At 39.4% G+C, this 15,026-nt stretch overlaps 1 protein-coding gene across 1 annotated transcript in view; it reads left to right on the top strand.

The window, feature by feature from the left end:
* LOC137293922 (neuropeptide prohormone-4-like) overlaps positions 1 to 8,973 on the top strand; it is a 41,249-nt gene extending 32,276 nt beyond the window's left edge. Inside the window, exons 3-5 of the mRNA XM_067824768.1 lie at positions 3,140 to 3,271; positions 6,794 to 6,907; positions 7,738 to 8,973. Of these exons, the coding sequence (XP_067680869.1) occupies positions 3,140 to 3,271; positions 6,794 to 6,907; positions 7,738 to 7,931 (440 nt within the window). The 3' untranslated portion in view covers positions 7,932 to 8,973. The remainder of the gene's footprint in view (positions 1 to 3,139; positions 3,272 to 6,793; positions 6,908 to 7,737) is intronic.
* The last annotated feature ends 6,053 nt before the right edge of the window (positions 8,974 to 15,026 follow it).

Raw genomic sequence — 15,026 nt, 5'->3', positions numbered from 1 at the left:
GGAACAGTATTATAGACCCTAGCCACAATGCAATGATTTTATGGGTCATTGTCAGACTTCAAATATTGTCTGTTTCACAGACACAAACAGACGGTAAACAATAGAGAGTTGATCTTTTCCGAGACCACAGTCAGAACGAACAGTGACGGAACCAGTTCAACTCTGAATCAGTATGCATAAGATTTGAACAAAGTTAAAGACCACGGCAGAATGTAATGGAAGTTTAACAGTGATGTGGATCATCATGGGCCGACAATGAGAATGGAACTTTTTGTAGGAGAAAGCAACGAGCATTGCTTAATTTAAAAATTCCCATTCTTGATATAAGCAATATATAATTTGTAAGTTCACAATTCACATTTATTACAGACGGAGCACAGACGTTACTTTTGCATAAACTGTATTCCTGGAATCTACTCTGAATATTCTAGAAACGAAAAGTTCCGTGAGGCTATATTAGTCTATGGTTAACTGATCCCACCCTTGAAAACATTTAATGGATTTTAATGGATTTTTGTTAGAAAACGGATATAGTCTGATCAGGAATATTCGTCATACATTAGCGTAGACGCTTTAAACAAAATAGTTCATCACACATGCCACCAAACTATTTCAGTCGTGCAGTGTAATATCACTCCGATTCCAAAATTGCAACAAGATTGCGAAATCCGAACAGAGAGCGTTTTGTGAGTAAAAGCTCGATGTGAAATTCATTGCAAGAATTCCCATGTCAATATACCGCGATGTGACCAATCGCAAAAATCATGCCAAAATGTCGGTAGCATCACGTTTTTCAGTTTGATCCTAACAGTCATAAACGGATAATTGTACGATTCATCATGGCGTCGGGTTACCTCAGAGTGTTGAAACGGGCATACTGTCATCTGTGTGATCCGAATAAAAAGCAAGCGTCGTGTTTCGAGCTTTAATGAAGTAGACGATGAAAACTTTCCGCAAATTTACCGTTAGGCCTGTCGAATTATGGAGGCTTATTTCTTCCCTCCAACAGAGTCGGGACTAAAATTGGTTTGGTTTAATGCCACGATGGATTAGGAGGAGAAGAATGCTAACAGAATAACTAATGCATAATACTCCTCAACACAAAGCAAGGCAATGACAATAGTACATTCTGACGAGAGAGGGGCTTCTGAGATGTGAAATGGGTTAAGGAGGCAATCGGGAGTGAATTTTGATTTTGGCTCTTGCTTTAGAGACGGTTTAAAACCATAATAGATTCATAGCTACATCGTGCTAGAGAATTAATCGGGTTTAGCTACACACTTAGAGAGTGGAAAAATCAATGATTTGGTGAAGTAATCATTTCAAGCAATGGAGAAAAGACGTCATGTACGATACGTGTACTTTGCTCAGAATATTGTGTAAACAGCTCAGTATGGAGCCTTCGTTTTAGTTGTAAAGAGTCGAAACGTATGATACGTGATAGTTAGCAGTACAGCAATGATGACGACTACATGACGTCATAGCTCGTAATCGTTTAAAAACTGTAACTGTTTGTCTATAATTTGCTTAAAACCGATGCACATTTAATGAAGTGAAAACCATAGAAGATCTAAAATGTTACAGAATCACTCTCTTGTACACTAGATTGAATTGATATCGTCATAAATAATATATTTTTATTGTTATGGTTTTGATCCAAACTGAATTCTTATGCGTGGATATTTCTTAAAAACCGAAGTCTGGTAAGTTTCAGAGAGCTTTAAAAAATGATAGCTATCGTTTCTGATTTTGCTGAGCGGTAGTACAATGTTAATCCCACAGGTACATGTGCGACCGATCGATTTGTAATCTGTATGAAGGAGGACAGGAAATTAAACGCATCTTCACAAGCAATACACCGTAATACAGGTTTTGATCAAAATGAATACCAGAATGGTGTTGGTTTACATCGACCTAGCTAATGCAGAATCTTTGTTTTATATGGAAAGGGAGCTAACTGGTGCTCGAGTAAAATGCCATCCAGTTTTGCATTAATTCTCTTTACACAGTGGAACATCCTTGTTGCGCATTTGAATACTTCAATGCTTGGGAACTTAACTCTGTTACATGCAAATGGGTTAGCACTGAGCATACCAGACAAGCCTTGATGCTCAGTGACATTTCATGAGACTTGATAATATGTATGAATGCATGAAAGAATCTATAGTTCGACCACAATTAAGGTAAACACCACTATCATTAGGAAACAATAAACTACTGTTTTATAATGTTATATTGCCATTTTCGCAATGTAGAAAAATATTAGTGCATGGACAATTCCGTCTTTGCCAGTCAATCTATGAAACGGCTGAGAAAAGCTCAGATATGTCAAGTCATGATACAACTATGACGACAAAGTGATCTCAGCACAATTCTTCAGACGATGACAGGTATCGATGTTATTGTTTGTGTCTTTAAAGAAGGCCTGCTGTAAAGGACTGATTGGATGGATTAAGCCAAACAACGTTTACTTCGTTTATACCTGCTGATGATTCATAGACAGATATAAACGACCTGTAAGATCTCAATGATTAATATCAACGTTAAATGTTCAGTCTTCCAGTGCCCAGAACAACCCGTAGAATGCAAAAGTTTGTTTTTTTAAACTTTGTCTGATAGTTCGAACGCTGTTATGTATATGCCTTAGCACTTTCATGTTTCATGTTTCATGACGTCCATGGCCACCTGCATGTTTCATACGCAGATATACCACCTCCACTTTCCTCTCGCACTTCAGGAAATCCGTGGCAATCAGAATGCTTTATAAGCATATACACCACCTCCACTTTCCCCTCATATTTCAGGAAATCCATTGCCATCTGCTTGCGTTATAAGCATATACACCACGTCCACTTTCCTCTCATATTTCAAGAAACACATGCCCACCTGCATCCTTTATAAGCATATACACCACCTCCACTTTCCTCTTATATTTCAAGAAACACATGCCTACCTGCATCCTTTATAAGCATATACACCACCTCCACTTTCCTCTTATATTTCAAGAAACACATGCCCATCTGCATGCTTTTTAAGCATGTACTCCACCTGGTGTACACTGTTTTCCCAATTCGACTTGCGTGATTTATAAGCATATGTAGGATTTATACTATCTCTTATTTCCTCTCTTATGTTCCAGGAAATCCATGCCCACCTGATAAGCCGTTTTTATGCAAAGAGTCCTTCACCTGCATAGCACTTAAGTTCGTTTGTGATGAAACATTTGACTGTGACGACGGTTTTGATGAAGATAAAGCTGTGTGCAATGCTGGTAAGTGAATTGCGTGAGTGAGCATGGTTTCACACCATTTATAGCAACATTCTAGCAATATCAAAGGACTGTTGGTATGTAGCGAGCAGTCCGATTTGGTTGACGTAAGTGTATCAACAGTATCAGAAAAGCAAGATTTATGAACGTCTTCATCTTTGTTGTGGATATCATGACGTTTCGGGAGATATGGCTGTTCCTTCATCATGTAGCAGATGCTGCTTTACTTGAATGGATTTCAAGGGAGATTATCCCCTTGTCTCAAGATTGGCAAGCCACTGAACATTTTCGTCTTTACCACGTTAACCGTGGGTCCAAATTTAAGCGCCCAACACTCAGCAAAATATTTTTCTCATGTGAATGTAGTGTATGCGAAGAAGCCCTCTGCTTGCTTATTTCTCTCGTAGTTGAGACAAAAAGACAAACATTTATTGGTGAGGCAGTGTATTTACGTCAGTATATGCTGCTTTTAATTCAGTTAGTTTGTTTATTAAAACAATACATGCACAACAGGAATCATGGAACAACACGTAAAACGAAGTACGTTCAATCTTCTTTGAACTCACCTTCATGAATAATTTAGCGTTTGCCCTTTTCTATTTTTGTTGTTTCGCATCCATAAATTGCACGTGTCCTTCTTAACGACATTTGTGACACAAGGGATATTTCCAGTGTTTCTTTCGCATAACTGTATAAAGATGATGTAAGCAAATACGTAATTCGAGACATAACATCAGTACAAATGATACAGAATATATAACGACAGAGAATACCTCCATTATATCTGAAACAGATGTCATTAGGCACAAAAGCTAACATGCCGAGGCTCATTATAGAAATGGGTCAATCATGACACCAGGTGTCTGCATTTCGTGACCCGGGGTCATCCCATTTTATACATGACAGAAAATGAAAGACGTTAAGATGCTGTTGGTAACTGGCAACATAATGTGATATTTGGGATAAGATTTTCTTTCTCGGTAAAGTATCAATCCAAAATTAATTAAATGTTATGAAAGAACTATTCTCTTGAAGTTGGAATAGAGCATTTTATGAACATGTTTGAAGATATAGTTTCACAGTAGCGTTATTCAATCCAAAGTAAAATCATTGCTCTTGGGATATTAAGTTTTAGTGCTTAACTCACAGACCCACAGAATCATTTATATAGCCAGTTCAGAATAACCACGTGTCCGTTTTCTGCCCCCAAAATGTCCAAGCTAACACATAAGTCAGAAAAAAAGTCGAACTGTCAACGTTAATTTCCGTACAGTGGAATGTACACATCGGAAATAAACAGCCCCTGGAGTATCCAGCGTTCATAGATGTACAGACCTCGTGTTACACTGTGACTTAAGGTGACGTTGTCAGTCCAATCTACGCCTTTACAACATATGGCCCGGTAAATGTTGACATTATTAGGCGAGTAGTTGTGTAGGATAAGCTGCCAGCAGGCAATGTCTACTGTCACAAGGCCAGAAACCGAATTGTTGTGTCACAGAAATTAGATTATTACTTGGAGTGTTTTTCAACGAAAGTGACAGTATCGATACACTCGAGAATAGACTTGGAAGGGCCACATTGTCAAAACGTGAAGGCATTCAAGGTAAACTTGGATATGGCGGAGATTGCAGGTTTACTCGGTAGTGTTAATTTGAGGGAGTATACATTTCACAATGTCTTTTCCATTGTCAATTCTGAACTCTTGTTTTTGACCTTGAGAAGCTTAGACCCGTATGTGACATCATGTATATACCACGTATCTGCGCATAAGTCCCTTAGGAAACAGAGTCCGGAAATTTCGCACGCTTGACATGTGAAAAGCCCATTTATGTATAAGGAAAGGTCTTCATAGAGTTTTAGGTACGGTAAGCTTCTTCACTTGCATATTGACGCAGTTATGATCATCAGTACTATACTGATCCCGACTTTGTTCAGATGATTGAGTAGGACCGGTCATGTATATGTTTGTGAGTGAGAGAGAGAGAGAGAGAGTGTGTGTGTGTGTGCGTGCGTGCGTGCGTGCGCGATTGTGTGTTAGTATATTCGTGCGTGCGTGTGTGTGTATATTTGCTTTTGTAAGTAGGAGTGTGGGCGTGTGTGTTAGTATATACGTGTGCGTGCGTGCGTGTGTATATTTGCTTTTGTGAGTATCATTGATTTCCTGTAGAAAATAGTTCACATGTTAACTAAATTTCCCTGGTTCGCCGGTCTCCCCCTACAAGGAATTGATGGCTTCCCAGTCTTAGGACGCTCCGAGTTATTAAGACAGATCTGTAGTTCCCATGGGTTTTGTCAACAATATACGTCGAACTTGCTGTGCAAATCTCATTTATAGTCTGGCTTGTGTGGGTTATCTGTCCAAAAACAGACCGAACGCAAAGTGTTTTGTAAATGTTAGTAGTGTTTGGCCAACAGTGCTTACAAATTTCAATTGAAGATCGATGCCCTGTGTGGGAAGTCAGACACGGCATATACCTTGCTGCACGTGGGATTTCTTAAATATGGGATATTGAATTATTTTGGTTATTAAACTAATTACACATGAATACCGTACGCACAGGACATTTTTTTCAAATATATAAGGATCAAATTCTTAATTATGTATTCATGAAACCTGATATCAATACATTACATTCCCCTGAGAATATCCATATGTGTTTAGCTACGCTGTTTCAAATACCCTTGTGTACTTTACAGTACCTATATAAATAATACCAAACACGATTATTTCATTATGTGAAAAGTGTGATATCGCTTGAAAGCGGGTCAGACCGAGCACTTCATTTCAAAAAGCCAAGTGCTCCCATGAGCCCAGTCCAGGCTTAACGGGATTTGCCAAAGGCCATACATTTCATGTCGATGTCACACTTTCATCACACGTCCATTTCAGGAATGTACACGAGAATCCCTAGATGAACATTTTCGTGCACTGTTTTCAGTGTCATGCAGGCAGTTTTGATTAGATAGTCTGTAAGGTGAAGTTAAATTTATTGCAGCAAGCCGTTATGTTTGCGAGTACATAACGCACCGCAGAGCGTATGTTGTTGAGTCCAACGCGGCTGGTTCTACCATACGCCTTATGCTTATGGATGTTAATGAGATATTGCACTAATCAGATGATGGTTAGATGCGTGTTTCAAAGACAGATGACTGTAGACCAGTTATAGGATGTAGAGATGATTGCGAGTAATGCAAAAATTAGAGGATGAGGCTATTGAACCAAAACCTGAAGAAAGGCATAGTTCATATTTCATCTCGACACAACAAAAATATGTTTTGTTATTCATTAATGGCATATTTCACATAATCTTTGACAATGCTATCATTTGGTAGCATATGCAGGCGTTACTAAACTGGTGACGCATTATTCAGACAAACTAACGCATTACTTTGTCGTCCTTAAGACCAACGTGAGTATAATTCTGCCTAAGATACACCTTTAGTCTGAATTCTTAGAAGCGCATTGACGGTATATGGGGAGGTCAGATTGTCGTGTCTAATATTGTAATCCTTATTTAACAGCGTCAAGACCTTCTGTGGAGCAACTTTACGACTTCTTGGAAAATGAGCACAGCTGGATAATTCCCAAATTGTTTGGCGGCGTGGAACCTGAAGTTGTGGCTCACACTCTAGCCGGTATGTGACATAGGCGTGGTGACATTTTGTGGGGTATTCAAGAGAAATGTTCGATCGTTTACATAAGGAATGTGCCGTGAGCACCTGTTGCAGTATCATGGCAAGAAGGAGAATAAGTAGTGCCACATTACACTCACTGATTAGCGATCATTGTAGACAGTTTGACAAGATCGGTTGGATCACGTTATTCAAAACCAACATTATTCTCGTTCATTTATGACTCAAGACGCATCTGCATCAAGCTAGCAAGATACTCCTGATAGCACATGGTTGTCACAATTTGTTTCAAGTGTTAAGACACACAGTGGGTCATTGTCATGGAACATATAGTCTCTCGATAAGCCTAACGTTGTACTTGGTATCGTGGGCATAGTAGTACAAAACCTTTGTCAGAGTGAAGGAAACTAGTTCATTAATTTGGTAAGTCTTGAATAAATCTATTGAGTTTGAGGGAACCCGTGACAACATTTCAGTTATATAGCATCATTCTGAAACGGACGTTTTCATGTAATGACTTTCGTTCATACACAAAATATATTCTCATGGTGCGTGAGTGGGATCAGTGCTGCGCCGCGCCCAACACTATTCAAGTTATATGGTCTTTAAATAATCGAGTCTTCACCAGAAAATTCAGTGATTAACTGCATGAGAATCGACCTAGGCAAATGGGATGCGATGACATGTGTCAACCGAGTCAGCCTGTCTGACCACCCGATACTGTTAGTCGCCTCTTTCGACTTGGATTTTTAAAGATCGGTTCTTCACGGATCTGTATTCTCTTAAAGTCTTAAGTGAAACATTTGTTTATGAAGAAAGCCTTTATCTTTCAGTGGCCAGTGATATCGATGATCTCCAACTTACGCTCGGACTGACAGACGAGAATGTTGAGAATCTCAGGAAAGCCTTCGCTGCGGCTATGGAAGGCGATGAGCGTCCCCTGTTGAAGATGGACATGCCAGAAAGATCCTGGAACGAGGTGCAGTACATGCTCCAGCAGCTTCTGGACAGTGGCTTCAAGGTCTGAGGCCACGTGGTCAGGTCACGTGACCACAAACTGGCTGCTAATTGCTGGGCAAATAGCATCTCCCTGTAGTCCGTCAACAAAACAAAACATCTGCCTGAACATTGAGCACATCGGGGTGGCTCGATCTGTCATTTCGCTAGGAGAAACCTATCTCTGCTAACACTCCCAAAGACAAAAGGCTACGGAAAGATAACTGTCGTCAGAAAAGAGGAAGATACTTCTTTTGGATAAAATGCTTATGTTTGATGAAGATTTATTTTTGACTGTGCTGATGAAGCAAAGCGTTTTTAGCGTGACGTCAACGCAGTTCCAGCAAGGAACTACAGGACCGGAAAGCGCTGGTCAGTTATCTCCCTTGGTCATTTGCCTGGCTTTATTTCTGGTGAAATGTCAGTGATGCAATTCCTAGTCTTTCGTGTATCATTACAGTAAGTCTCATCATTACGTCTGTGGTCTATCAATATCCAACCTGTCGCTCGTATGTAACGTTAGAGTAACCTAACAAATCTACGTTTTAAAACAAAACGGAAGTGACGATTAACTTTGAAGGTCAAGGTAATATTTGGAGAGGGTGGAAAGTGCTCAATTTCTTTATGGAGAAACGGACCCGCCTGCAGTTAAAGACCCCTTGTCCATACGTCGCCATTTTGTGTAAGCAGTTCGCGGTAAAATCAAAGAGTGTTTGTTATGAACATGCTTCTTGCACGGTGTGTAATGTTTTCAAACATAAGAAATTGGCTATTTTCGTGAAACCTATATGAATTAACCAATAAAGTCCTCGGCGTCATTGCATCAGTAGAAATCATCTCTCTCTGTGTTCCATAGCTATCTTATGTATATCATAGACAGACTGATGTAAAATATTCATGATATAATAAAACATCACCTAGATTCTTAGAACGTCTTTCAACTGCGTGAAAACCTTGTACTTTGCATTTCTAGTTAATTCAGTTCAGAGTTTTATTTTTGTCTTAAATCCTTCCTTTACGTGCCTGTTACACACATGGCGTATTGATATTTTCAAATAAAATATTTTATTTTACTTAATCGGATTATTCATGAAAAGCATGGGTTATATTTCAGATGTGCAGTTTAATCGTCATTCGGCAAATTAGTCTTCCCTGACTTCATTAACTTTAATGAATAGGTTCGTTAACGTATTTGGTTGATTAAGAATGGTGCGCTGTAGAACACATATAAGGACCGAAATAGTATCAGTAGCAACAGGGTGTTATCATGAATAAATGATGTGACTTGTAAATAGTAACTGATTGTTTACGGTAGTTGAGAAGAAATAACAAAGTACTTGGAGTTAATGTGAACTTCAGTAAACCTTTATTTAAGGTGCTAAATAATGACCTGTTGAGCAAGTACGTTTTGCTGTAACTGGATGCTCGGTAGAGGAAATAATACAATTGCATCACAACTCGGTGCAATGAATTGGAATACACAGATCATCGTCATAAGGATTGCACATCGTACACTTGAAACAGTGACTACTTACTGCAAAGGTCTTCACGAGAACCATTCACATATCCTCTCAAAAACAGTGTGAACATTTGCAGTTTGTGTACCCATTATATTTTTGTCTTATGCTTTCGTTGTACCGTAAGCAATTCATAGACATCATGTATATTAAAGTCTCACAGATGCAGGATGCGAATGTTTAGAATTCGCGTGTTTCCATATTGATATGGTCAAACTTCTCAACATATCTGAATTTGTGGAGGCGTTTGGAGATGTTTTATCTTTAAACAGTTATCTGCACAATACATTTCAGTAATCTGCGGAAAGGAAATGGTAAATAAATCGAGCTTACCATTTAGAGGCAATGACGAAAACACTGTAAAACACAAGTTGCAATAATTGTGTAATTATAAAGTTTGCATTTCAAATAATCATGGTTGAGAATTGGAATTACGGTACGCTAAAAGAAGAAGACAAACCATCTGGGAGGATTATTGTAATTTCAATTAGAGCATGTTTACGTTACAAATTTGAGAAATATTCTCGAACATGGTCCGATATATTTTAGACGAAAATTGCAATCTCTGGCCACAAACCAATCATAAGTGCCGTAACGTTCATGGAAGTCGTTGGGAAAAAATGAATTTCAGTTGCCAAGACAACAATTACCCATGAGCCCGGATGCAAAACACCTTTGGCATTTGAACGACTTTATTCGTTCTGCTTCGGTGTGATATTCACAGGCTCGGTGCACATTTCAAATTCCTTAGGGGTATAGGTTTCCATAATTGGTGACCCCAGGGATTTAATTTACTTGTAAATGTGCTCCATTTGCATAAATCATTTTTGTGTCGACCAAACAGACGTTATTCCGTTCTGTCAAATGACATTATTCTTTGCCACAGTATACAGCCAGGTTTTTACTTATTCCATTGGGAAATAGCACAATTCTTTCTAAACTTCTGCAGTTTGTAGATGAATTGAATATTAGAAATATCTGTAAAGCTTTCTTAACATAGCGGTACATGAGTCCGAATCGAAGCTGAATACAGTTTACGGCATTGTAGTGACATTGATGGAGTGAAAGTATCTTCATGTTGAAATTATTGATTTAGAAAGCGGTACCATTGTCATTTTAGATATAAGTGATGATGAGTGTATCACGTACATAGCATTGCTGTCAGATGATGGTCCTTGGAAAAGCTGTCAATAACGTCGTTTAGTATGCGAGATTCTTCGGGTTCAAGGCAGGCATGGAAGACCACGTGGAGGACTGGCCCTTCTATCATCACTTGACACGCTTTGTAACTTCGGGGAATATGAAAGCTGAAGTTGCCTGTGTAGAGGGTTAACACTTTTTAGCATGATCTGCATCCAACACCTCACAGAGTAACGTCACCGTTATCTTTGAAAGACAAATTCAACATCAATTTTGATCAAATGTATTTTGGTACAGTTATTATCTTCATCACAAACTACACACCCTATTTCAGTATAAAACACAAACACCGGCTGTGTTTCTAGTTTTTGAGGTTCAACACTCACCATATATTAGTGCATACAGCTAACTGAGTCTGTCCTTTTTCAACTGGATCAGACCCATCTGAATTGCTAGTTTTCACTATTCCGAGGGGAATATGTGCCAGAAGAATTCTCTGTAATTGAATTATGTTGCTCAGTGGACATCATTAGTGACAATTATCTACAGCGCTTATAGGACATTTAAGCAGCAATACTTCATTGCTTTTTTCATAAATTGTGCGATTTAGATGACTTTAATGCACCGTATCAGTATCAAAAATGACATGAATGCACGGATCCGAGTCCCTTGTGAGTTTCTAGAATTATTTCCAGAGAATATAATCCCTGTCTATATTAATGACAGTTCCCTTCTGTGATAGGTATCTCGCACGATATAATTACAAAGAGATGATAATCTGATTCCACGACAATTGTTATGCAGTTTGGACAAAGAAAGAGTTGGAAAGGTGGTAATAAATGTCACATCACTTTGGATTACACTCATTGCAAGGAAAACCTAATACATCATGAAGAGCGCAATTCAGATGTTTCCATGTTTGTCATTACAACCTTGTCTTCAACTACGTTTCCAGGCAAACGAAGCCACAACGGCACTCCCAACCTTTATTCATTATCTGTCCGTCTTTATAACAAAACCACTTTAGATGCAAGGTGCACTAAATTTGTATGCAGTTGACACGATTGTCTCTTTATTGCTGCAACTGACTCTCTTTGAAGAGTATATATGGTTTTGGCGCTCTCGTTGTGGAATACGGTGTCCTCAAATCCCATCTTTACAAACAAGATGTGTTTGAGCCTTGCAGCGGTAAGACCCGGATTGCCGAGAAATTGAAGGACCTTTATGAGATATAGATGGATTTATACTGATAAAATTACAGTTTTAATTTGCCACCAGCAATGGAAATGTTACAGTAGTTTACCCGGGTTGATTAATTACTCTTTCAAACGAGATCAAGGAGTAGTGGGCAACACACGGTGAGGTCCTGTTCACACTAAGAGTCCTCTTACAATTACCTAACACTAGATAGAAGAATATGAAGTTATATAGTCGACAAATACGTATCAAGTTAAGGGACAAAGAGCAATGGTTAAGGTCGTTTGTGGTGCCTACATAAACACTCCATTAACGTCTTGACTGACAACATATAACAAGCAACCTTGTGGAGCTAACTGATGATCGCTCTTATGAAGTGAAAAATCGAGAGATGCGTGTACGAGGTGTCACACACGCGGATAGGTTACAACTAAACAAGGACATTCTCAGATAGGTTGTAACTAATCAAGGACATTCTCAAATATGTTGCAGCTTAACAAGGACACTCTCAGATATGCTACAGCTTAACAAGGATATTCTTTGATGAATAACAGGGCAAGCACCTCTTATTTGGGTATTATTTACAAAAAAAAACAGCGTAAATACTTTGACAAATGTTTGATTGTGACTTACATTCCATCTGGAATGTCGCAGATGGAGACTTGGAACAACCATACTGTCAGAATGTTCGTTTGATGAAGGTAGACTGTCATCAAAACAACCGACTCGGGCCCCGACCCACAAAGCTTTCGTAGAGCTACTACATTCGTAAGCCTATGATAACGTATAGAGTTACGAACAGGTCGTAACGTTATGAACGCTTTGTGGATCGGCACCCTGAACAGGAAGACCGAGCGTGACCACTCTTCAAGATGACTTGACCTGTGCATTCTCTATCTGTACAACCGGATGGTAACGCATCATCAGTGAAGGATGACAGCAACAAGAGGAGCCCAGTGATGAGACGACTTCTTGATGTGGGCATTCGGGGTTTACCGACCATTTGATGATATGTCATTAACTGTGGTATTTTGGGCAACACGTACATAATGTGACATGTTAGACACAATCAAACCGCCTTTCAAAATATTTGCGTTGTGTGTAGGAATATATTGCCAAATTACCATGCATATACTTTCTTTTGTACTTCAGTTTAGATCAGTAAACACGTGGTTGTGTAGTAGCGAGACAATTTAAATACTGCGACAGTACTGCCTTTGAAAGACAAAGGGGCGCATTTACGTTAAAACACACACAGCTATATATAGAGCAGTCAAAACATCAATAGCTAACGTTGCAAACGTACGTATGTTACGTATTGAAAGAGATGAGCCGATACTAAGTGGATGGTGTCAGCGAACGAAGTTCTCATGTCAGGACAAATGGACCTAAATGATCGAAAATTGACAAGAACGCGTATTGTGGTGCCAGTTCAAAAGACAAATAATGATTTGAATCCGTGATAAGCAGATCCTTGCAGGACAACTGTGCGTGTAATTACTTTTTTAGGCATGATCTATGTAAGCCGAGCAATATTTAGATCCTTTTGGAAAACACACTAAAGGCAGTTACAAGGGATTCCGAGTGGTTAAACTGATAGATGTAAATGTGTACTTAACAGTCGGCAACAGAACATCGCAGTGCGACAAGGTTACATAATTGAACTTTCCAAAATGTAGCAGGAGAATGAAATTCCTGAGCACATTACACACTCACATTAAAGGAAAATTGCAGTGGCGTTTTCGAAAAAGGTCTGAATACATGAACACACAATTTGTCGTGATTACCCATGACGACCCTGAAATTGCGTGTGCACGCACACGTGACGAGAATTGCATGTACGCATCCCTGTGAACTGGACATTCCTTACACACTCACAGTACACGTGGGACCGACTTTATTCAAACAAAGAGTAAATCATTAAATCGTTAGACTGTTGTTGTTTACGACCAGAATTCGTAAGCGTGATGATTCCAAATTTATCTTACAATAGGCGACTACGTTCAGATGAAATTCTGGAAACCGGAAATTAAATCGTTACACTGTTGTTGTTTACGACCAGAATTCGTAAGCGTGATGATTCCAAATTTATATAACAATAGGCGATAACGTTCAGTTGAAATTATGGAAACCGGAAATTCCCAAAACATGCCAACGTAACACAAGGTCACATTGTGGTCAGTACCAACAGACAGGCAACCTAATAAACGTCCATATCGTGGTGGACGCCCAGAAGTAACGTCACGTGGACAGGATAATCATGTCACCTGCGACATCAGCTTCAGGTCGTTACTGTAACTTCCCGAATCATCCAGGCTGACCTCCGTTTAGTGCAACGCCTGTGCGAAATCGATCACAAGAGGATAACATCAACTGTGCAGCCACCTGTCCTAACACGTCATCATCTAAACGTGTTGCAAAGTCACGACAATAAATGATTTTAATTTTACAGGACACGGCCCCGTTTCAGAAAAGTCCCGTAAGTCTAAGATCTCGTAGCATTCGTACCTCCGATATTGCAACATAGGGAGAACGAATGCTACGATGAAAGTTACGAGACCTTACGCTTTCGAGAGCTTTGTTAAGCTTGACCATGTAGCTAGTCGTATGCACTCCTGATTTCATCTTTATACTGCAATAATGGTCGTCAGGTGAAACGTTTGGTTGACATAGCTCAACTTTGCGTACTGACCTCTTGGGGGGTCATCGATGACAATTTGACAAGTGCTTGGTATCGTGACTTTGCAAGACATGTGGCCAGGAAAAGACAGCAAAACATCCGCACATTCCTTTAGCCTGCTGCAACACCAGATCTGTGTTGTCACCGATCATATATCAGATGACAAGTACTGACCTCTAACTAAGGCAACCGGAGACTTTCATGCAGAGGTGTCTCACCGTGAAGATGTGAAATAATACCTCGCAAGACTTCATCAACAATCTTTTGTCTCCAAACAAGCTTATGTAAAACTGGTCGCTCCGGATGCTGGTTTGGGAACTTACAACTGACCCTACGCCATTTCATAGTCTGAGAGATGACACTACAGAGGACATGCACTTATTAACAAATATCGGATACCCAGCGTTGGGAACACAATCCTATGCTATAGTACGGACAATTGCATGATACGTGCTGTCTGTACAAAGACATGGCTATTGATGTGGCTGAGAAATACACATTCAGATCTCACACGGAAAGACGAAACTCTGCACAGGTGTCTGGAGTTAAATATGTTTCTTCCTTTTTATTTCTTCATCGATAACAAATCGCA

The sequence above is a fragment of the Haliotis asinina genome, chromosome 8 (genome assembly GCF_037392515.1).
Source record: "Haliotis asinina isolate JCU_RB_2024 chromosome 8, JCU_Hal_asi_v2, whole genome shotgun sequence".
Classification (NCBI taxonomy): domain Eukaryota; kingdom Metazoa; phylum Mollusca; class Gastropoda; order Lepetellida; family Haliotidae; genus Haliotis; species Haliotis asinina.
The sequence above is the reverse complement of the archived record's forward strand: the minus strand, read 5'-3'. Positions and strand labels throughout refer to the sequence as shown.